The 23,683-nt window shown below is 49.9% G+C and overlaps 1 protein-coding gene across 1 annotated transcript in view; it reads right to left on the reverse strand.

Moving 5' to 3' along the window:
* Window positions 1-334: 334 nt before the first annotated feature.
* Window positions 335-23,683, reverse strand: part of TNK1 (tyrosine kinase non receptor 1) — a 33,352-nt gene continuing 10,003 nt past the window's right edge. Inside the window, exons 2-14 of the mRNA XM_086946178.1 lie at window positions 18,958-19,128; window positions 16,243-16,313; window positions 15,312-15,515; window positions 13,298-13,450; window positions 12,594-12,871; window positions 11,652-11,778; window positions 10,127-10,273; window positions 8,783-8,877; window positions 8,136-8,330; window positions 7,331-7,398; window positions 6,541-7,073; window positions 4,710-4,805; window positions 335-2,159 (exon numbers count right to left, since the gene is read on the reverse strand). Coding sequence (XP_086802304.1) covers window positions 2,037-2,159; window positions 4,710-4,805; window positions 6,541-7,073; window positions 7,331-7,398; window positions 8,136-8,330; window positions 8,783-8,877; window positions 10,127-10,273; window positions 11,652-11,778; window positions 12,594-12,871; window positions 13,298-13,450; window positions 15,312-15,515; window positions 16,243-16,313; window positions 18,958-19,120 — 2,253 coding nt within the window. The 5' untranslated portion in view covers window positions 19,121-19,128 and the 3' untranslated portion in view covers window positions 335-2,036. The remainder of the gene's footprint in view (window positions 2,160-4,709; window positions 4,806-6,540; window positions 7,074-7,330; window positions 7,399-8,135; window positions 8,331-8,782; window positions 8,878-10,126; window positions 10,274-11,651; window positions 11,779-12,593; window positions 12,872-13,297; window positions 13,451-15,311; window positions 15,516-16,242; window positions 16,314-18,957; window positions 19,129-23,683) is intronic.

Here is a 23,683-nt window from a genome sequence, read left to right on the forward strand (position 1 = left end):
CCTAAGTGATTTCCTTCTGTGCTGTGGCCAAGCTCTGCTTTTATTTCCCATTTTATTTATGTATTTATCTTTGCAAAAGTTCATTTTCTACTTAATTTTATGAATGGCACCTTTATACCATGGCTATTTAACTTTTTATCCCTTTTAATGACCACTGCAAAATAAATATGTTCAAATAATGTTGTTGGCTTTAACAATGGGTGTTTGTTCTTCTTGCTTGTTCTTTGCAGTGGTTCTTGTATGGTCAGCTATGTGTGATCTGCCCCCTTTACCACATCATTCATAACAAGCCATAGAGAGAGACACACACACAGATTGAAACCAGCCAATCAGAACATTTTTGAGTCCTTTATATACATTATTTCTTCGTACAGATAAAAGATGCATGTAAAGTCACCAAGACATCTGCAACCATACTCTGACCCAGGATTCCTCATACATAAAAACAAAAATACCTGTACACATTTGATAAAAAAATAAAATCGAGGAAGCTGTCCTGAGGAAACGAGTGTCTCTGGCCACGCGCCAATTAGAGAAACCCGAAGCATGTTTAATGTAACACTGAATACAATAATTTTGTTATTACCCTTTTGATGCTATGGACCCTGAGATGCATGTAATATTGTTCCCTGTAGCGCCATCTCTTCGGCCCAGTTCTTTGCAGTGGGCATGCTGCCGTGGTTGCCCTACAACAGGTAGGTCAACGTTGTTACCTAGGGCTTCTGTGGGGCTCTTACACCTGGGGTTTGTTTCCTGGGCCCCTGCTTCGAAGCTGCGTACCAATCCCCTGCTAACTCGCCGCAGGATCTCCGCAAGACTGAGACGAACCCTTCACCCACCTACATGTGTACAAGACCCAACCACCTACGAATGGGTGGGGATTCAGCAGCTGCAAGCAGCTGCTGCTTGTTCCTAGGGCCCACCTTCCATAGCCCCAATGAATGTGTGCAAACCCAGCCTTGCGGTGACCGGCAGCAGGCTTCCATTAGCTGTAGACTGTCTCTTCACCCACTGAGCTAGGTATATAGAGCCCCCACCACCTACAAATCAATGCACCCCAAGGGTAGCAGGTCGAACCAGCTGGCTGTTCCTAGCAGCCATCTTCTATAACCCAGATGGATGCTGCAGTGTGGTGACCCCAGTCTTCTGGGATCTCTCCAAACGTCCCCCCTAGCTACATATCAATGTTGTGCTTCTGATAACTGTTTACAAAATCCTAGACGTGTACGCACATTCACAGACTGATAGCAGTCCTGGGTGCTCAGTCTTTTTCAGCTTGTCCCGAGCACCCTGGCCATGGTCTTGTCCATCTGACCACTTTGGCGCTGCTTCCGGATCCCCTAGTTTCTGTTTCAAGAGGATCATTTGTTTATCAACTGAGTCAAGCTCCCTTCTCCAAGAACACTCTACATGGTATTGTGTCTCTTATGACATGACTGGAACTGGTCTCCAATCCATGCCAAGTAAATGGAAACACTTTAGTGAACCCTTATTGCAATCAATTTTCTCCTGATAAGATTTCGAGTTTATGCCCAGGAGACTATTATGATGCACCGAGGTCTGCACTAACGTTTGTGTCCTAACACTGCCTTCATCGGTGCTGCACCAGCTCTTTCAAAGAGAGTCAACGAAAGCAGAAGGATGGTGCAGTAAAACCCGCAGATTTGTGCGTAAGTGTTCCATCATGGCGGCATCGCATCAATAACGTCTTTCAAGCTCTCTTGACTGCCGCAAACGTCCATCACCCGTTGGTGAGTGCAGATTGGTTATGCTGCATGCATCACAGTTCTACCTTTGCACGCCGACTCTGCAAACTCATCACCTTGAAAGTGTCCAACTCCATCCCTTGCCACCAAGAAACTCTGCCTCTTCCTATAGGCTCTTGCAAATGGTGTCAACTCCTCCCCTTTTTCACTTCAAGGCTTCAGCTGAAGTGCACCTTCTGAGTGGCTGATTAGTCAGTCCTTAAACCAATAAGCTTTATGTGACGGATCACATGATCCCACTGTTAAGAATGCTGGCTACCAAAGCTTCGCTCACATGGGAACCTGCCGCTGGAGGACATAGCGGCACGCCATTTCCAACTTCCAATGGCACTTCTCCAGGATGCGTCGGCACTCGTCCCGCGAGTGGCGGCTGAGGTTGTAGAGCTGCTCCACCTGATAGGGAAAACAAAAACAGGGATTTAGAGACATTCTGGAACTGAAAACCAGGACATTCCCCCTGACCCCCAGGAGAAAAACAATCTTCTAGACTGACATGTTTTAATGGATGACTGGTTGAATGCAAATGTCTTTTTGCATTTAATACGGATTTTATCTGGTTTCCCAGCATTCCCAATTTTAGGGAGGAAAGGACTTTGAAGCATGATTTCCATGAGTTTCAACATTCAGTCAAGTGAAAAGAACTGGTTCCACAGCCATCACAGCCAGCACATTTCACGATCACACCACTCCCTGAGCAGGCACAGATCACCATGGCAATTTCCTGCAGCGGTTCACCGTATTAGTATTTGCAAAAGTAGACATAACTATCCCTAAACTGAGTGAACATCAAAACATTCATTCATAATGCTCACCCACCACCCAGAGACCACTCTCACATGGGCCCTGGAGCCCCCCTCTAACGTTCACCATCTCACCCCAGCGAGGACTTGATGTCAGGTCAATCACTTTCAACATTCCCGCTTTCTTGTTCACAAGTAGTCGTGCACAGTGAGTAGGATGGAAAAGCCAGCAGTCGCAAAGAAAACCCTCCAAAAAGACACACAGATAGTGGATGAATAAATAGATTTCATTTTATTCATAGATCACGTGAATTCACAACGTAGCCACTGGCGGGCAGGCCCTGATCACGAACGTGTGCATGCGTGTGTGTAACAAAATTTGCAAAAATAATTTTCTAGCTGAAAAGCATTAAAAGTCATTAAAAAAGCAACAACTTGTATTGCGGCGCAGTGGAGTGCCTTTTACAAAGATTGACGGGTAACCTTTAAATGGCTTATTATTGTTGAATTTGGGTGTAAAACTGGGACTAGTGAGTTGAAACCTTTGCCCAGACAGTGATAACATTTGTAAAAATGGCAAAATAATGAACCGATACTAATCACAAATCGTGCCAAGTCCGGTGCATAAGTTGACATAATGTTACTTCACCACCACAATGCTAACATAACATTCTAAAGCATCACTCTATATCCTCAAGTATAAAGTATCCTGTAAAAACACAAAAATGCTATAGGTCTATTGGTTTTTTAAAAAAAACTTTATAAATAGTTACGATTTATGCCTTATTTGTATTTGCACCAATAGGAGAAATGCTCCGCCCACAGAGCAAATCAGGTGGGGCCAAAGCAGCTCTGCCATTGGTTGCTCCCAGTGTCAATTTTACCCTGCAACAGTTCATTATGTGGCTACACGTCTCCACACCCACCAAGAAGCTGCATCTTATCTGACAAATGACATTTTCACAGCATCTTTCATGATGTATGCGGGTAATAAATAGACCATAAATAAACTGACAATAAATATAAGTACAATACAAGTACAGTATACATGGAATTAAAGAGTTCACATCGACAGAGATGAAAGCAGACGTCAAACAAGTCCTGGAGCGACTGAATGCCCTCGCTCCTCCAGAAATGTTCAGGACACTCCCTCAGTTCCAGACTCTTCTGATCCGAGCCTTAATGTCCCAGGGGGTCTTGCGGTCTTATATTCGTTAATTTGTGTTTGTACGGGTGGGGCGGAGAAAGGCCCAGGTACATCAACAAAGTCCCATCTTTCAGTACCATTGTTGCTCTGGGGCTCAAAGAAGACTTGCATGTGAGGTCCTCCGAGTGTGCAGGGTCTGGTGGCAGCTGGTGCTCGGGGAGTGCTGGTGTCAGCAGACCCTTTGGTGGCCGCCACAAATACTCTTCGGTGCTCTCCACAAAGCCTACCTGGAGAGTTGCATAAAGTTTCTTTTGACCGGTCTGCAAAGTCCTGCAGGTGGTGTCAGCAAAGCCCATGTGTTCTTCTCACCAATTCGCTTCAGTCGTCAGCCGCACACTTTCTGGAGTTGGCCTCAAGAACTTCTTGTGATCAAATTTCTGGCCGATCCATGGTCGAAGGAATTTCATCAGCATGTGACGCGTTCCACAATCATCTTCTTTTATAATCTTCACCTATGGAGTGACCATACCTCGGAAGTGATGGAGTGCATGCCTAGAGACCTCAACGTGCAGATGTCTATGCACAGGATACAGACTCACCCTTCAGTATCAGCCGCTGTCGAGGCTCAGAACCCTGGACTTGTGTTCATCGGCCAGTACCGTCAAGTCTCACATATGTGGCAAACACTCTGCATCGAACACTGGCCACCACAGATTAACATTCAAGTTGGCCACATTGAGGGAACAAGTAGCCTTCTTGCTGTTGCAAGCAGCCACCACAATCCAAGCCAAGCAGATGTGGCTGTGAAGAGTGCGCGTGCAGAAGAAACCCTGCCTGGTGGCCTTGCTTGAGAGGTCAGTGGCCAACCTCACCGCACTAGCCTCTCTTGAGGACATTGACAAGACCAGGAGGCTGCTTCTTTAAGTCAAGGGGGCCCACCCCCGGGATCCTGCCTTTCTTTCAGTCTCGGCTTCGTGACGTCTGCCCTCGGACGCGGGTGAGGTTCAGTAACTTGTCAGTCCATTTCACAGACCGCCGGGATGCACGGGGCCTTACCTTCAGGTAGTGGATCGATTTCATCAAGTCCCAGCCATGCATGCGCAGAGCTTCCCGGCACTCGTCGGTGGTGACTCCATGAACGCGCTCCTCCACCTGAAACCAGAGCAGAAAGAAAGAAAGATGTTAGTGCATGCAGGACAGTAGTGCTTAATTTGTATAAAAAAAATATATAAGTGATAGGGTTATCATCAGTGGGCCACTACACTTTGCACCACACCTTGCCCCTGCCAGCGCTGCCAATGATAGTAACAACACAACTACTACCCATCACACTCCTACAAGTGTGACAATTGGGACTATTCCAGAACCCCAATAAATATAAGAAAGATTTGGGCGGCATTTATTAGTCATTTTTAATGTATATTAATTATTAATTAAAAGTTGTTGTGGTCATCTCTAAGTTAGCCTAACAGCACCACCTGGTGGCAGACTGTCACAAGTGCCGGTGCTGAGAATTAAGTGCTGGTGCAGAGTGCCAGAAACCACTGGCTCAAATTAAGCACTGCAGGACCGCATATTTAATCAGCAGCGTGGTTCGCCGCTGCCCTTCTCTACGACTCATAATCAGCACACAGCAAAAAAATATATAATGTAATGCAAACAACGGTGTGCCCACTAGGTCGCAGATTGATTAGCATGGAAACCTAAAGAGGTCTCACAGGGAGGGAGAAGCAACTCATGCAAAATCTAGATGGAACTTGTATTGTCAAGAAAATAATAAAACTTGGAAGAAGCAAAGACGAGACCTGCACACGTGCAAAGGTTTGCACGAGGGTGAACTAGACTACCTCAATATCTGGGCAGCTTTTTGACGGATCCTGCCCCAACCCACCAAGCTGGCCTGTAACTCCCCTAATTTTGCCTTAGCATAACCAGCATGTGTCTGCATATAGGATGGTTAATACCACTGTTTGTGAAACCGAAACAATATACTAAAAGAAATAAGGAAACCTGTCAAAATATGCCATCATATTATGAAATAACTTATGGCTCCTTGGAGGGCCAGACCAGCTCAGACAACCTTTAAACTGGTAACTCATTTGCAGGAAAAAAGCAGTACTGAGTTCAAACTTCCAGCCCCAACGTGGGCGTTCATTCCTAGGACCCTGCAGGTATTTTGATCGAAGCGTACTTTAGTTGTTTCTGACGTCATTTCGGTTACATTATATGGAGATTTATATGAATGTTTAATTGTTAAGGCGTGTGTCAACTCTACCTCTTTTACATACTAAGTTGCAATATCTGAATCTGCCACTAGATGGTGCAAGGCTTTCATAAGAGACCCAGATCATTAGCTTTTTCCCTTTACAATCTTTTATAATCTGGACTCCCATACCCTGGCCAAATATAAAGTTTCCCGGCCCGAAAATGTGATTGCTGGCGGTTGTGCTTAATTTGAGCCGGCGGGAAGCACGGGCATATACTTTGGGGGACCGGCACTTAATTTTTCGCGCCAAGAGAAACAGCGGTAAAAACCCACTCATCAAAAAAACGGAGAAAGAGAAAGATGGGGAAACCGTCACAAAGGGAGAAAGCAGGAACCTCCAAGAGTGAGATGAAGGGGCAGGGAGTGACTGGCAGTGGATTAAAGAGACTGACATGGACTGAAAACTACTGGCCTTGATATTTGAAATTCCAACATTTAATTGTACCTCCCGGAGTTCCGAGGACAGCTTCAGGCACCAGAACTTTTTTTTTTTAAACTAATTAAGCACTTTCTGGTGGTGCCCCCCCGGCAACCACCCGGCTCAAAATAAGTAATGCTTTGAACCCCAAAAAGCAGTGGCAGAGAAAACAGTCCAATCAAAAAACAAAATGGCGGCCGTACCTCCTTCACCTTCCGCTGCATCATCGCTGCATCGATCCGCTGTGCACCCGATGCTGGCTTTATTAAGTCTGCGGTAGAGCCCACAAGTCCTGAGAGAGGCCTAAGCTGGCCCGGCTCCTTCCTACCATCGGGAGGCCCCAGCTGGGGAGTGGAGGCGGATATCCGCTTCACGCGCCCCGCGTCGCCGACATGTCCTCGGTCCTCTGGGTTCAGCCGCTGGAGTGGAGGGTAGTCCACTTTAGGCAGCTGCTGAGGGACCAGCCATGGTCCTGGAGCGGTGCTTGGTACGGAGTTGCGATCCCTGGGGCCCGGGACCGGCTTCGGTTTCACGAAGTTAGACGCGTCGTAGGCGTTGGGTGCATGTATCTTCGTCCGTTCCCTTATGTTGTCCAGGATGTTCCCCGGTGGCAGGTCGCTCATTCGACGGGAGGAAAGAACACCGCTGCTCTCTAGGTCCTGACCACGCACCTGCGGGCGGCGGGGTGACTCCATGACACCCAATTCAGAAATAGACTCCAAGCTCTTCGAAAGTCCTAAAGTGGCATAAAATGGGAGAATTAGAAACCAGACCTCACACAGGGCAGCAGCCAAAGGATCTATAGCATTACACGTGAAGCAACTGATTTTGGTGCATCACCCTGGTGCACGGATACCCATGAAGTGAGCATGAAACCATGTCACTACACCTTCAATGTGATGGTGATAAACGCAGACAGCCAACTCAGAATTTTTGTAACCCTAATCATGCAGCTTTCTTCAGACATCCCTAACCTCAGCATCATATACTTACTTTCCATACGCAGCAGCTGGTTTCCTGCAGCTCTGTTGCGATTCGCTTCACGGGCACGCGCTTTTCTTCTATAGCAGGTCGATAAAGGTGAGCATCAAGGAGAGACAGAAAATGAGGGAAAGGAGTTGGAAAGAGAAACAGTATGAATTAGCAGACCGAAAAAAAATGGAATGAACTCAACAAACAGGAGCAAATGCAAAACTGGAACAAAATGCCATACTGCGCTGCACAACGAGCACATGCTTCTGGCCCTCCACAACTCAAGCCTCAGGGTTCCTCCGCCCAGAGAGTAGTCTCCTGGCCCCTCAGCCCACCCTGGCATACCTCGAACCCTTAATCTCTTACTCCCAAACTTCTAGGACCCTCTACCCACGAACTACAGATGTTGGAGTCTGCACCCTACGTCACCATGTGCTTGCCATTTCCAATACCGGATCCTCCTCAGCAATTCTCAATGGTTCCCTCAACCACAACTTTAGTGGCCCTTCCTATACATTGGTTTCTGGCCCCTTCCTGCCACTCTTCACCTACTCCTCCAAAACTCAAACTTGCTCCTGAGACGCCAACAACCCAGAGGTTATTTAATCTGTACAGCTTTGGGGATAGCAAATGATGCATTGGACCTATGGACACCAATAGAAGACACCTGCCCGCTTGAGCTGGTCTTCAAGGACCTTTTTCACCTCCTACAAGATGGCTGAGTACTCTGGTTTGTTTGTAGGGTTCACCTGTCCCAAAGTATCCAACACCCCAGTCAGCCTTTCAGTCCCAGCTACACACAGGGACAGCAGCCGGTGTGACTTACTCATTTCTCAAGTCCGGGGTGCCCCAGCTGCGCTCCGGATCCGAGTCGCCATGGCTCAGGTGCATCAGAGTGCTGCGGACAGGTGAGCTGATCCGGGCTCCCAGTGGGACATCTTCGGCGCTCAACACAGATGTCGGGAACGGGCCCACCTTCAGGGTCTTTTTGTTCTGTCCTCGCCAGGTTTGAGACTCCAGGCTGAAGACCCCAGAAAAAGAAACAATTGAGAGGTTAATCTGACTGCATCACCTACAATGGCAAAAAGTTAAATGTCTGACCTAAGGCGCTATGTGAGAAGCGCCCTTGGACGGTTGTAGTCCACATCTGCAGAGGGTGGGTGCTCTCCGGGCCCACCTGGGTCCAGGAGAGGCCTGCCTCAGAGGGTACCGTAAATAACAGGCAATCAGTAGCCCTCAGTGGCCTTCATCTGCGGCTTGTGGCAGCGAGACCTATTAATAGGCCTATGGGCACCACTTCGCCCAAGAATGTTCATTTCATTGCACAGATTTAATGCCATCTGTGTAGGGTTTAGTAGTATTAACCACCCATTCAGCGCATGGCACGCGGCATCGGGGTGCAAGGAGAACCTTTCCTCATACTATTCCCCAGGTGGGCCCTGAAACTATGTCCCGTGTCAGCTGCTCACCCACCTGCTTTCAATCACCGTGATGGGGTCGCCCACGTCCAGCTGCAGCCAGCCCAGTGCATTCAGCTCCTGAGTGGATCTCACCTCCTGAGGCCGGGCCTGCGGGTAAAGAAGGGCGGAGACGGGTATTAGATGTGTCCAAGGCTACAGAGAGTACAGAAAGTCCGTAGAGATGGTGCAGGAGTGCTGATGATGGTAAAGGGTGCGGGCAGCTGGCTGTACAATCTCTGCACCCAGTGGTGCACACACACACGAGCTGTGGCAGCTCCATAAACAGGCTGTGGTACTGCTGTGGTGAAGTGCTGGCCATGCGAGAATTGGTATTGCATAGTGTAGGAGCACCGACAATGGGAGGGTGAGTGGTGAATAATGCAGAAGCGCCATCCCTGGGAGGGTCAGTAGTGAATAGAGAAGGAGCGCTGACTCTGGGAGGGTCAGAAGTGAATAGTGAAGGAGCGCTGACTCTGGGAGGGTCAGTAGTGAATAGTGAAGGAGCACTGACTCTGGGAGGGTCAGATGTGAGTAGTGAAGGAGCGCTGACTCTGGGAGGGTCAGATGTGAGTAGTGCAGGAGCGCAGGCTCGGAGGGGGTCAGTAGTGAGTAGTGAAGGAGCGCTGATTCTGGGAGGGTCAGATGTGAGTAGCGCAGGCTCGGGGGGGCAAGTAGTGAGTAGTGCAGAGGCACTGGCTCTAGGTGGGTCAGAAGTGAGTAGTGCAGGAGCGCTGGCTCTAAGAGGGTCAGTAGTGAGTAGTGCAGAATTGCTAACTTTAGTACGGTCAGTAATGAATAGTGCAGGAGCGCAGGCTCTAGGAGGGTCAATAGTGAGTAGTGCAGGCTCTAAGAGGCTCAGTAGTGAATAGTGCAGGAGCGCAGGCTCTAGGAGGGTCAATAGTGAGTAGTTCAGAGGTTCTGGCTCTAGGAGGGTCAGTAGTGAATAGTGCAGGAGTGCAGGCTCTGGGAGGGTCAGTAGTGAGTAGCGCAGGCTCTAAGAGGCTCAGTAGTGAACAGTGCAGGAGCGCAAGCTCTGTGAGGGTCAGTAGTGAGTAGCGCAGGCTCTAAGAGGCTCAGTAGTGAACAGTGCAGGAGCGCAGGCTCTGGGAGGGTCAGTAGTGAGTAGCGCAGGCTCTAAGAGGGTCAGTAGTGAGTAGTGCAGAGGCGCTGGCTCTAGGAGGGTCAGTAGTGAACAGTGCAGGAGCGCTTGCTCTGGGAGAAGCAGTAGTGAACAGTGCAGGAGCGCTGGCACTGGAAGAGTCAGTAGTAAACAGTGCAGGAGCGCAGGCTGTGAAGTCTCCCTATGGCATTGTATAGGAGTGCAGATAGTAGAAGCTTGCCTCGCATTGAGCCTCACCTCCGAGAGCAGTGATATCAGGGACCCGAAGGAGGGTCTGTTTTCGGGCCGGTGAGCCCAGCACTTGTGCATGATGTTATACATAGCCCTGGGGCAGTCCTCCGTGCGCTCCAACCGATCTCCGTTGCGGTCCGTCTTCATCAGTATCTGAAGGTAAACACAAGTACCATGAGCGAAAGCAGCATCAGGGGACACTCTGATGAGAACAGCTACAAACCCAAGCGCTAGCGCACCGATGTGATCGACTGTGACAAGCAGCACTCTCTCTGCTACACCAATGAATTATAATTAAGGCTCCCGGTTTTATTGCATTTATTTTTTTAATATTTCCGTCTGTATTTATCCATATTTTTTTTTTGCTAATTTTATCTGTATGTATCCACATTTATTTAACTGAAAAATATGCACTCATGGTTGACTGCCTGACAGGTTTCAATGCTGTGAACACCCGCAAAAGATAAATCAATGCACTTATATGAAAATGTGCAGATTTCAGTATCAACCTTGTGCCCATCTACTGCAGTTAAAGCCTCTTTACTAAAATTCCTTTCTTTTTTAACCCGCTTACCTATCAATCCACACAGATATTGGCCTGGCAGGGATGAGACACAGTATTTAAAATTACTCAAAAAGCCACCCAATTTCCGTTTTTATCTACATTTAAAAATAAATAGAGGCAAGAAAGGAAATGTTTTCTGTCTGTATTTATCTGTAAAAAATCAGTAAAAAGGGAAAACAGGGAGCCTTAATTATAATAAACACTCAGATATCCTGCAGAATGTAAGTCTCAGACGAAGCCTTACCCTGACACTCCACCAGATGGCACTGTGAAACCACAGTCTTTCTTTCACCTTCCAAGCACTCAGCCTGCCTTACTACAAAAAAACACTTGGTGGCGCTGTTTCAACGATGTCAGATTGCTTCACTGCCATAGATTGCTTTGTCTGGTACTGTACACTGCAGCCCAGCCAGCATATGAGAAGCATTCTGACTGCTCCCAGGGGGGCACTGGAGCTGCCGTTTCTAGTCTTACCAGGTCCAAAACCATTAAAATATAAGTCTAAGTAGACGAAAGATGGCGAGGCGGCTCTCCTGCCTCTCTACCCACCATCCAGTCTTGCCATGAAGCTTCAAGCAGGCTCAGTCTGACCCTTTAGAGGGGTAGCTGACATGATGGCACAGGGTCAAGGCTGATTTGCATATGGCCATGTCTGAACTGGGGTGGTGTGGTGAGCAAAAAAACGATGGTTTTAGGCCCAGATCTCTGTACTGGGGTGAATGTATGACATTGTTCTGCATTCTGTCCAACTATTGTTTTTGCACGGTGGCAACAGGTTTAGTGGCACCAAGTCCACCAGGGGCTTTTAGGAGTCTACTGCACCCCAACTATGTCTGCCTTTCCTACCCACTCCTGGGAGGTGTTGGGGGTCCAAACCCCCCATCTAGCACCAGGGATCCCTGCGCCTCGTTAGGCCTCTGCTGCCCTTCCCCCCCGCAGCAGGGGTTGGTTTGCCCCGGTCCTTACCTGCCTCCCGCTCAGGCCCAGCCAGGGCTCCTGGCCGTAGGAGAACATCTCCCAGAGGGTCACCCCGAACATCCAGACGTCCGAGGAGTGCGAGAAGGTCCCGATCTTCAGGCTCTCAGGAGCACACCTGTGGAGGACAAGGCATACCTGTTACTGAACCTCCAGACGTCACCCCTGCGTCACTGTCGCCTCATCCTCCACCCCAGCCCGCTTTGAACCCCAGATCATGGCCCCCCTGCAGGCTCCATACAGGGATGCGACTGGAGGAGACGTGTCTCCTGGTCAGTCCCACCCACAGGCTCAACTTTACCTACAGGCGCACCCCTCCCCCACTCACCTGCTGCAACCTATATCAAGGGAATTATATAGTAGGGAAGACCAAAATAGGAGGCAGGGCTTACTAAATGATGTGCAAAATAAAGACAAATTATGCAGCATAATGTGGCACGCTTTGGGATTGTATGACTTTATTATTTTGTCATTGTTGCAGATGTTCACACTATCGGGGCAAAAGTTGCACTTCATTAGTACCAGCCTGACCCCCAAACACAGCAATAAGCAACAGAAAGGCGATCAATCCATATTTGAGAAGAACCCTCCACTGTGCAGCCACAGGTGTTTCCTCATTTAGTAACTTTTCATCCGTTTGAGCTACAAACAAATGTTATATTTTGTTACAATCTGCAGATTATACAGCAGATGACGAGTTAAAGGGCGAGTCTATAATTAGGTGAAAGATGCCACAAATTTGCATAACCCCCTTGGGTCTGCCTGTATTTCCACAAAATAAGCATCCTTTGTTTTCCAGCCTTCACTCCCAGGCACGCCAGCACCCACGCAGTTTACTGTACCCCAAAACTCAAGCCCTCCATACACCTCTCCCTGTTGAGACATCCCCATGTCCACCCACTCCCCGCTGCCCCTAAGCCCCCGCCTGCTCACCATGCGTAGGGCATCTTCCGATGCGCCGACATGATGTAGTGGTCGTTGTGGCTGGAGAGCGCCCTCATGAGGCCGAAGTCTCCGATTTTCACCTGCTCCTCGGAGGCCAGCAGGATGTTGCGGGTGGCAAGGTCCCGGTGGATGAAATTCTTGGACTCCAGGTAGGCCATGCCGGCTGCCACCTGTGTGGAGTACTGCCAGAGGAGGTGCAGTGGGAAGGCCCCGTAGCGCGCATGCAGGCAGTCGTGCAGAGCCCCCATTGGGGCCAGCTCGGTCACCTACAAAGCAAAAGAGGGAATTTTAGGGTGAACAGACCAACAGTTATGAATTGACTAACTTTTCCAGCACGAATATGTGTTGTTACAACGCGGTCGTTACAACGCGGTACGTTACATCGCAGTTATTACAACACTAGTCGTTACAACGACTTGGGCTGGAGGGTGCTGGACTAGGGACTAGTAAGATTTACTATTCCAATTCCAGCCTACGTAACAGTAGGGAAGGTGTTGGAATAGTGAATCATACTATTCCTTAGTGTATAGCGCCATCCAGTGCAAGTCGTTGTAAGGACTTGCGTTGTATTGTAATGACGTGATGTAAATGTACCAAATTGTAACGACTGCGTTGTAAAGGCTTTTCGCCTTCCAGCACCAACAGTCTTGTAGCGCCTCGAGCCCGCCAGACGGTTCCAGGCACATACTCACCATTTTCAGCGGCTGGGTCAGCACCACCCCGTAGAGTCGGATGAGGTTGGGGTGGTCCAGGGCATACATGGAGTTCACTTCCTGCAGGAAGTCATTCAGGGCTTCGGTGTCCGTCGTCATGTCCGTGCGGAGAGACTTCACAGCTACGCTGATCTGGAGGGGAGAGGAAAGGTTGTGTCAGATGAGACAAGTGTCAGAGGGGACAAACGCAAGGCTTTCATCCATTTGTGAATCTCTGCCAGCTAACAAAGCGAGGTGCTCAAGATAAGACGAGGTGTCAGTGGAGTGACCAGAGTTAACCCCTCCCATGCTCATGACGAGCTCAGCTCGTCATGGGCCGTGGAACGCTCAGGTGCAGGGAAAATTCTCCTGCTGTGCTGAATGTTCCACGGGAGCCAATGCACCTGTGACGAGCTCAGCTCGTCATGTGCACGCAGGCGCTGTGTGCGCCCCCCCCCCCCAACACAGCAGGGGAATAACCCCCGCAGCGAAGGGGTTAAAGCATGCCTCGTTCCATAAATCTCAAGATTCTGCACACCCAGCAGCTATCTTCGGGATTCACGTAGAGTGAAGACAGCTTAAAACATGTAAACGTTGCAGATTTTCTAAAGTTACTAAACTTAAAATTTTACAATAACATGTATTTTGAAGTGGGAACAAGAGTAAAATAAAAGGGATAAAATCAAAATGGCCTAAATAATTTGAAATTGCATAAACAATGTAAATTGAGGCTTTTAAAATACTCCAGGGCCTCATTTACAATATTTTGACGCACGGCAGCGCCACAAGCCTTCCTGCTGCTCTGCCGCGCGCTAAAAGAAAAGGGCCGGAATGTGCCGCATCTACACGATATGGTGCATTCCTGTCCTTTTCCCCTGCACTGGCGCACAACGGGCTGCCGTGCACCTACATCGGAACCCTGATGCAACCGTGTCTGCGTCGTAGTGGGGATTGTTTCTGTGCAGCAAGGGACACCTTCCTGCACACAAAAATTCATGAGAGGTGTTTTCCTCTTTCTATGTGCGCTGCAGAATAAAAAGAAAAACACGGAGGAATGAAGGTATTTCTCCTCGTTGCCCCTCCCTTATGCTCCCGTGGGGAGGAGTAAGATTCTGACGCATTCTCTGGTTTACAAAACTTTGTATATCTGGGAATGCTTCAGGTTGCATGGATGTTGCCTGGGAACACCCATAGCAACAACCATGGAACGCCCCTTTCACGCAGAGCACCCATAGCAACACCCATGAAACGCCCCTTTCATGCAGAGCACCCATAGCAACACCCATGGAACGACCCTTTCACGCAGAGCACCCATAGCAACACCCATGGAACGCCCCTTTCACGCAGAGCACCCATAGCAACACCAATGGAACACCCCTTTCACGCAGAGCACCCATAGCAACACCCATGGAACGCCCCTTTCACGCAGAGCACCCATAGCAACACCCATGGAACGCCCCTTTCACGCAGAGCATGCATAGCAACACCCATGGAACGCCCCTTTCACGCAGAGCACCCATAGCAACACCCATGGAACGCCCCTTTCATGCAGAGCACCCATAGCAACACCCATGGAACGCCCCTTTCACGCAGAGCACCCATAGCAACACCCATGGAACGCCCCTTTCACGCAGAGCACCCTTAGCAACACCCATGGAACGCCCCTTTCACGCAGAGCACCCATAGCAACACCCATGGAACGCCCCTTTCACGCAGAGCACCCATAGCAACACCCATGGAACGCCCCTTTCACGCAGAGCACCCATAGCAACACCCATGGAACGCCCCTTTCACGCAGAGCACCCATAGCAACACCCATGGAACGCCCCTTTCACGCAGAGTAATGCATGAAAAGAGGCCTCATGAGCCGGGTTGGCTGGGTGGTTCAGAAGGAGACGGGTGGTATTGTTCAGGGCGCGAGGCAGGCTTGCACAATATACACAAGTGAGGTTGATGCATTGTGCAGCTGGTGCTGTTTTTATACCTCACCCATAGGGCTCTTCAGGCCACTCACCACTTTGCCGCTGGGCACCCGCCAGTCTCCGCGTCGCACCACCCCAAAGCAGCCATCCCCCAGCTTTTCATTCAGCACCAGGTCCCGCTCGTTGATCAGACACTTCAGCGGGTACTCCGTTTCGGTGCGGGCGACCGACGTAGACAGAGACTCCTCAGGGTACAGGGTGCAGTCAGTCTGCTCTGGGCCACGCCCCACAAACATCTGGTTAAGAGAAAAAAATGTACAAATTAAAGGTAAGCAGAAATATGACCCACCTCACTCTCTCCTTGTGTCCAGGCGTGGCCATGCATTTTAGGGCCCAAAAGTTAAACTGTCACCTTCTCCATCAACAGGACATTTTCAGGCAGAGTGCACCTGTGGACGTGCCTCCAGAGGCCGGTGTGCCTAAAAGACTAGGTGAACACAATGTCCCAGCACCTCCCATGACAACACCTAGACTTGTTTTTGTGGGCGTGGACTCCATGACAGCCTGTGCCCTCCAATGGGTGCACAGCCCTCCTGTTTCCAGGGCCAAAGCGTGAGAAGCTCATCCAGTGCTTTCTGGTACTCACAGTCCCTGCTATCAAATATGAACTACAATTCCCAGAATGCAATGCCAAACCTGGAATAGATGACTACACATACATGGGTCTGAGCAACATGAGAGCTCTTTGAATGGACGCTGTAGGTGGGAAACGAGCTCTGCCCACACCCAGACACTCGGCTGTGCCAATGAATGCCCCCTCCAGCGGGCCATGGCTTTTGTTTCGTATGGTATTTCAAATGTTACACGTGCCAGAAGAGAGCATCTGGGTGCTTATCGAACCCAGAATCCATGAGAGCAGAGTGGGTCGGATCCATAGGCCAGTGCTCTGAATTCTGGGAGTTGTAGTTCTGCCTCACTCTAGCATTACATACACGTCTTTGTGGCCTCAGAGGCGACACCCACCTTGTACATCCAGGACTTCGGTTTCACTGCCGGTCTCCTGCGTTTTATAGCTTCAAACAATCTTCTCTGGGCTGCGGAAAAAAATGCAGAGAACAATCATGAGTCTGTGTTTTTACGATTCTTTTAAGAAAACAGCGCGGAGACGTCTGGGCGCGGGTCTCTGCTCGCTCGAAAACTCAGACTAAGGATCAAGAATGGAGGCTCTAGCAGAGATGCGCGGTTCCAGGTGTGGAACAGCAGTGCATTCTGCAGGGCAGTGACGTGTACTGGCAGCGCCCCCTGCCGGACCCAGTACCGAGGTGTACTGGCAGAGCCCCCTGCCGGACCCAGTACCGAGGTGTACTGGCAGCGCCCCCTGACGGACCCAGTACCCAGGTGTACTGGCAGAGCCCCTGCCGGACCCAGTACCGAGGTGTACTGGCAGCGCCCCCTGCCGGACCCAGTACCCAGGTGTACTATCAGCGCCCCCTGCCGGACCCAGTACCCAGGTGTACTGTCAGAGCCCCCTGCCGGATCCAGTACCGAGGTGTACTATCAGCGCCCCCTGCCGGACCCAGTACCCAGGTGTACTGTCAGAGCCCCCTGCCGGACCCGGTACCCAGGTGTACTGTCAGAGCCCCCTGCCGGATCCAGTACCGAGGTGTACTATCAGCGCCCCCTGCCGGACCCAGTACCCAGGTGTACTGTCAGAGTCCCCTGCCGGATCCAGTACCCAGGTGTACTATCAGCGCCCCCTGCCGGGCCCAGTACCGAGGTGTACTGGCAGCGCCCCCTGCGGGACCCTGAGATGTACTGGTAGAGATGGACCCAGTGCTGACGTTTACTGACAGCGCCCCCTGCCGGACCCAGTGCTGAAGAGGATTACCCCTACAAGGACCTGGGGACCTTTGTTTCTTGTTAAATGTAAAGTGTATTTTGTCCCTTCTTATCCCTTTGTATCCAGCCCCCCCCCCCCACCTCCCCCATTCCAAGTCTTTTGTATACCACTGCTTGATTCCTGTAAAGCGCTCCGATACCCTAACAAGTCAAGTTTGCGTTCTATAAACCTCTAAATTAATAAATAAATGAACGAGTGCCATCTCTGCCCTGAGGTGCCCTGGTGAAGCCGCATACCTGCCCTGCCAGCCTGCCTTGGCACAGTGCCACCTTGGAGTACATTCCAGCACAAGCCACATTCTAGGCCGGTGACCGAGGCCGGTTTCGGTGTCCTCTGGGCCACTCACCAGGTGACGAACGTGGACGGCTGCGTCATGCGCACGAGCCAGGAGCCTTAAAACTGGAGCACAGAGGCCCCTTAGTGGTGGGGCAGGCCTCTCTGTCCGTCTGGGTCACAGCTAAAAAAGCCCGGGAGACTCGTGTGTGCTCTGGGAGGCTGTGCATGGATGGGGTGGGGCGCTATAAAGGCGCTGGAAGGACAGAGGGACGCAGAATTAAATTGGCAGGTTGTACGGTGAAGATTAATAGTTGTTTACATACCTATAAGGAAGTGGCAAAAAATACAATAAATGCGTGTCCATGTGAGGGCGGGTGGAATGTACCACCGAGTCACCTCCCTGGGGGGAAGGTTGACCTGGTGCCCAGGAGCGATGGATGGCAAAGAGAGGGGCATGTGGCAGGGAGTGGAGGAAAAAGGCAGATGGTGAAAGTGGACCACGCAGTATTCCATTTATAATTGTAATGGGTATTTCACAGGAGGCCACTGCAGCTTGCACGACCCAGTGCCGCTGCTACAGCTGCCCAATGCCAGTGCCACGGATACCTACTAACAACCACACTCCAACAAATGTGGCCATTTGGACTATTCCATGTGACCCAAACCTGTAAGAATGGTACAGACAAGGTAATATTATTGTAGTTGTATATACTCTTCTGATGTGCTCGGCCTAAAAATGTACAGACCGCGCCACCTTCTGGCAAATAAGTGCTGGTGCTGAGCACCAGCAAACACCAGTACAAATTAAGCTCTGGATCACAGACAACAATCCTGCCCCGCTCCTAGTTTTCACCTGTTGAATGTTTATTTCTGTGGTTTCTGTTGCACAAGCTTGGATGAAATGAATTAGAGTGCTGTAGAAATGACCCTACGTAGAAATGTAAGAGTTGGACACACTGTGATAAATGATAAAATGCATAAGGGCCCGATTTAGAACCCGGGGGACGGTTTACTCCAGCCCAACGGTGATGGATATCCCATCCACCGAAATATAAATCCCATTATATCCTATGGAATTTATTGTTCAGTGGACAGCATGTTGGTCACCATTTTTTTTGTGGAGTTGTATATAGCGCTACCTAGACTGGAAGGTATCAGAGCGCTTTACATGTGCACCAGTTGCATTACAGACGGACACATTCATTTTTGTTAGGCACGTAGAGATTTGCCCAGAATCAAAGAATGTGGAGCGTCCCTGCCGAGACTTGAACCCGGTTCCCCAGCTCCGAGGTCGACCGCTCTAGCCGTTAGGCCACATTCTCTCCCCACTGTGATGGAGTAACCCATCCGCCAAGTTCTAAATCAGGTGCTAAGTGTGTATACAGGTAATACCCAGGGTCAAAACTGAATAAGTCGGGTTTCAAACTGTGGAAAATGGGGACGAGAGTGAGAACGCTCCAGGGCAAGACCCATCCACAACAGCACATTGGGCCGGAGAGGTTGGAAAGTAAGAAGAGGAGTGAAACCCAAGCCCCCGGCGGTCTAGCCAGCAACCTCCTTACCCGGCTTGCCCATGCCAATCTGGTCCAGGTCCAGGGGCCGCACGAAGTCGAAGTGAGACAGGCGTGTGACGTTAAGGTCATCGCGGATCTTGGTGTAGAACTGGTCCAACTGTAGCTCCCGCAGAAGCTGGTGCAGCCACTCGGTGCTGTCCTCGGGCATCATGCCGGTGCCTGCACGGGGCAAAGAGAGATAGAGCTGGCGGTGAGATACTGGCAGCAGCGCATGGTGGGTAGATGCCTCAGCCCCCAACCACTAAACACACATCTATGAGATGGTCATAGTCATCTCTGTGAATATCTTACAACTAAAAAACATGGATATATACACATTCGATACAAGACCGGGAAGTGCAAACAAATAAATGAAAGGTCACAGATATACAAAAATCCACCAGATAAGACTTACAAGTGTCTGACATATTTAAAGACACAAACGGTCCTATGTGGTTAACGATACAGCTCAGCCTAAAACCAAAAATCTTAAGAGCAAAAACACAAAGGATTGCGATACAAATATTTCTACTTTATATAGGCTGATGCTTGTAAACTGTTGATGATTTGGTCTCCAAGAAAACATCTGTGAAACCATCTTCAGGACCATATTGGACTAGAAAGACAATCTAGTGAATAGAGACTCCAATCACTAAGATGGCCATGCTGAACAAATATAGTTCTGAAGAAGGTTTGATGGAGATTTACCACTTAGAGACCGAAACGTCGATGACTGATAACTCTGGAAACTGCAGACCTGGTCTGTGCCCGTCCACTACATATAGAAACAACAGCGCACAGCTGGTATGGACAGTGTCCACATGCACACATCGATCTGGAGAAAGTGGGGGGTGGGCTCGACCCCCTCCACCACCAGAAAGATCAAGTCTTTGGTTTTGCGAGTCACCCGCCCCTTTAACAAACCCTTGATTTACCCTACACCTCATTTGGTTGTAAATCCCCCCCACCTACCCCCACCGCAGTTGTCCACTTGACATTAGAAGGGTCAGAACCACCAGTACCAGCAGTACTCTGGCCCGGCCCTTCCAGTCAAATACACCACGCCCTTCTGTCCAGACCACCTCTTCAGCAGTACCATTTTATCACCTCCCCCTCCCAAGCCGCCCAACCCTCACGGACAGAGCATGGCAGCTTTATGCGATTTACAAACCCCACACATACTTTCGAGCCATATCAAACCCAGTGGGGTAACCCAGTGTACCCCATACAGCAACGTGTCCTGTAACTCCCTGCACCCCAGGCATTGGTGTGCGTGAATGTTTTGATTGGTTCTGTATTCTGTCCATCAATTGTGTGTCTTTCCTTCCTCGCCCTAAGTGCGCCAGGAATGCCCAAACGTGGGTCCCGGGCTCACGTGCCACTGGATTCAAGCTGGCCTGGCTGAAGAGGGGTGAAACCCCGAAACCGGTCCTCGGAAGCTTGTTTCCAGTCCAGGGAGGACCTGGCTTGGCAGTTTGGGCTGGACTGTTCCCATGGGGCACAGGGTCAGACTGATTTGCATATGTCTGGGTCTAAACTGGGGTGGCGAAGTGAGCTAAAGAATGATAGATTTCACCCAGATCTCTTGACTTGGGTGAATGTTTTGATTGGTTCTGCATTCAGTCCATGAATTGCCTGGCCCCTCTGAGTGACCCCGAGGAGTGGCAGACCCGTAGGGTACTGGGTACTGGCAGCACGGAGCCCCGGCACAGTTTATGCCCTCAGTGGAGCGACCGGCACGGTCTGCCTCCAGCCCCATGAACCCCCGCCTGTTGCCATGCCCCGACTTGCCCGACGCTTGGCAGCAGACGCCCGAGTGATGCGCCTTGGCAGGGTGGCACGGGGAGGCCCGGGAGCCGGTTACTGCAGATGCCAGGGAGATTAAAGTGCCATCCGAGGGCAGCCATGGGCACTCTCATTCTAAAAGGGACAGTGCTGTGTGGCAAGACACGGAACATACTACTGCCGAGGGCAAGTGCGCAGGAAGTGCAAGGCGCATGCGCAGAACTCTCCATCACTTCTACAATTATTTACAAGAATTAACGAAAAATAAAATTGATTGGAAACGTCATTAACAATCTTAAAAAGAACAGCAGAACAGCAGGACGCCAGAGTCAAGGCGCTCGCTTCATCGGAGTCCCCTACTCCGGGGTTTGCAGTTTAGTGAAGGGGAGGGGGGGGGGTGGGGGGTCGGGGTATCAGCGCCACAAAACCTGCCCACGGGGAAGGGACACCTTTGTGGGGGGTTTCAATCCATGTGTGGGGGTTTCAATCCACCGTCTTCCACAGGGTTTCAAAGTGCATTTTCCAACGTATCTTTTTTTTTAAACTATCACGCGACCTTGGGGTAGAGGGGCGTGTTATTGTTTGGCGTTGGTGGACAGCCCTGGTAGGTGTCACAAGCAGACCTCTCCTCTCCCCAGCCTCACCCCCACCCCCCACCAGACACCCTGACACCCCCGTGTTGATGCAAGCAGAGGAGAGAAGCGCTGAAGAGAAGCTTTCCAAACTGGGCGAACAGGTTTTGAGGGACCCGGGGCAGTCTCAGAGTGGGTAGGAGAGTAAAACGCCTGTGGGGGGGGGTGAATATGCAAATAAATAAACCGATATTTCACGGAAAGAAAAGTGAGAAAACCGCGAGAAAAAAAGAAAAGTGGGAGGGAGGGTGAATGAGAGGGGGCCGCCGGAGGTGGTGTCCTGGGAGGACCACCGTGTGTAAGGTGTGTGGTGTTGGGGGGGGGGGGGGGGGGGGGGGGGGTTAAGAGCAGTCAAGAGGCGAGAGCGCTCAAAGTGAAAGAGACCGGCAGAGGACGGGACGTGTTCAGAGACACCGAGGAACGCAGATAAAGGTCAGGGGGGAGGAGAAGCGGAGGGCCCTGGGGCGAAGAAACCCGCTGAGAAAAACAGATGACGAGAGACAGGAGTGAAAGTGCAAGAAAGGTAGCAAAAGTGATAGAAAGAAATAAAGAGGGGAGAGAAAGAAGTAAAAAAAAAAAGTGAGAGAAAGCAGCAAACAAGGAGAAAGGAGTGAAAAGGGAGAGAGAAAAGTTAAAAAAGGAGAAAGAGGTAAACAAGAATAGAGAAAGGAGTAAAAGGGAGAGAGAAAGGAGTAAAGAAGGAGAGAAAGGGAGCGGGAGGGGGCGCAACAGCCTTAAGATGGAGGGCAGGGGATACAGTTTTAGAAAAGGGAGAGAGCAAAGGGTAGAGTGAGGAGAGGGAGAGACCGGGAAAGAGACGGGGCGGGGGCAAGAGTGAGAAAGTAAAGATGAGGGGAAGGCGGACTGTGGTGAGAGGAAAGATTGAGAGGCGACAGGAAGGAGGGAGGGGAGGGAGAGAGCAAAGTATGGGGGAGTGGGGGTAAGGTATGGGGTAAAGAAAGGCGAGGGTGAGGGGAGAGGAGTAAGGAGGGCTTTCAATGGAGAGAAGGGGCGGGGCAGCGTGTTAAAGAGAAGATATGGAAGTGGGAAAGATGAGAGAGGGGAGACAAGAATGGGGGGCAGGGTGCGCGATTTACGGTGAAGAAAGGCGAGTGAGGTAAAGAGAATGGAGGGAGATGGAGAGTGTGAAAAAGGATGAGGGGAGGAGAGGCAGGCCGAGGACGCGAAGATGGAGAGACTCAACCCCTCTTTCTTTTTCATTTTAAAGGGTTTTATATAGCGCTGAACAGACCCGGAGGTATCGGAGCGCTTTACAACCTTATTGTCATGTAGTAATCGAGTCCAACGTAAAACAATATAAACACAATAGTAAACAAATTAAATCGTGAACAAGTCTGGCTCAGGGACGGGGTACAAAGATGAATCCAGAGGGAGAGAAATCGCTTCGTGACGAGTCCTGTTCCATGAGGGGCGGGGGGCACGAGTCAAGAGGTAGGTGGTGTAAAAGTCTTCATCTCGACAGGACTATATTCTCCAATGGGCCAGGTACTGCGTTGGGCGACAGCTCTCCCTTCGGAGAGGACCGGTTGAGGTCGAGGTCTTTGAGCCGGCTTTTACATTTTTTGAAGGAGGGGTTGCTCCTGATATAGTCTGGGATGGCGTTCCAGACTTTGGGTGCATTCCCTGAGATGGAGCGGGGAAAAGTTTTTTTTTCGAGTTTTCGGAGGGATGAGAAGTAGAGTGCTAGTACTCCTGAGATTCCTTGTCTTACCAGCCTTGTTGAGTTTGGACAATAGAAATTAGGGTTGTAAGGAGCACTCCGTTATTTATCCTTATTATCCTTGATTCCAATGGTGCTCCGATTTATCAGGGTAGTCAATCCTGGTTGTGTTACTGTTGGTTATGACGAGTTTTTAAGCACGTCAAATCGGGCACTGTTCACGTGGCGCTCCGCGCTTTAAATATTCTCAACAACTTTTTCACTTTATGCTTGTGTTTATTTTTGATTTCTTTAAATTTTTAACTTGGTTACTTTTTCATTTTTTCTTTCATAAGTTATTCATTTTCATCATAACAAAAAACATTTGATTCAATTCATCATTTTACTTCAGTTCATGATAACATTTTCAGTAATTCTACTTCGTTCTTTATAAATACTGCAAATAATATACAAACATTTTTTCACAAAAGAGCCCTATGCATTTCGGCGCCTCTGCGGTGCCTTCATCAGGGGCGTGTCTGAAAAATGAAACATATGAAAATATGTAAGAATTGTGGTCTGAAGTTATGTTCAGTGTAGTTCATGGGGGGAAAGTTGATAAATATAAAAGTGGTACCTGATCTTTAACCTGTCTGTA

The sequence above is a fragment of the Lissotriton vulgaris genome, chromosome 12, assembly GCF_964263255.1.
Source record: "Lissotriton vulgaris chromosome 12, aLisVul1.2, whole genome shotgun sequence".
Classification (NCBI taxonomy): Eukaryota; Metazoa; Chordata; class Amphibia; order Caudata; family Salamandridae; genus Lissotriton; species Lissotriton vulgaris.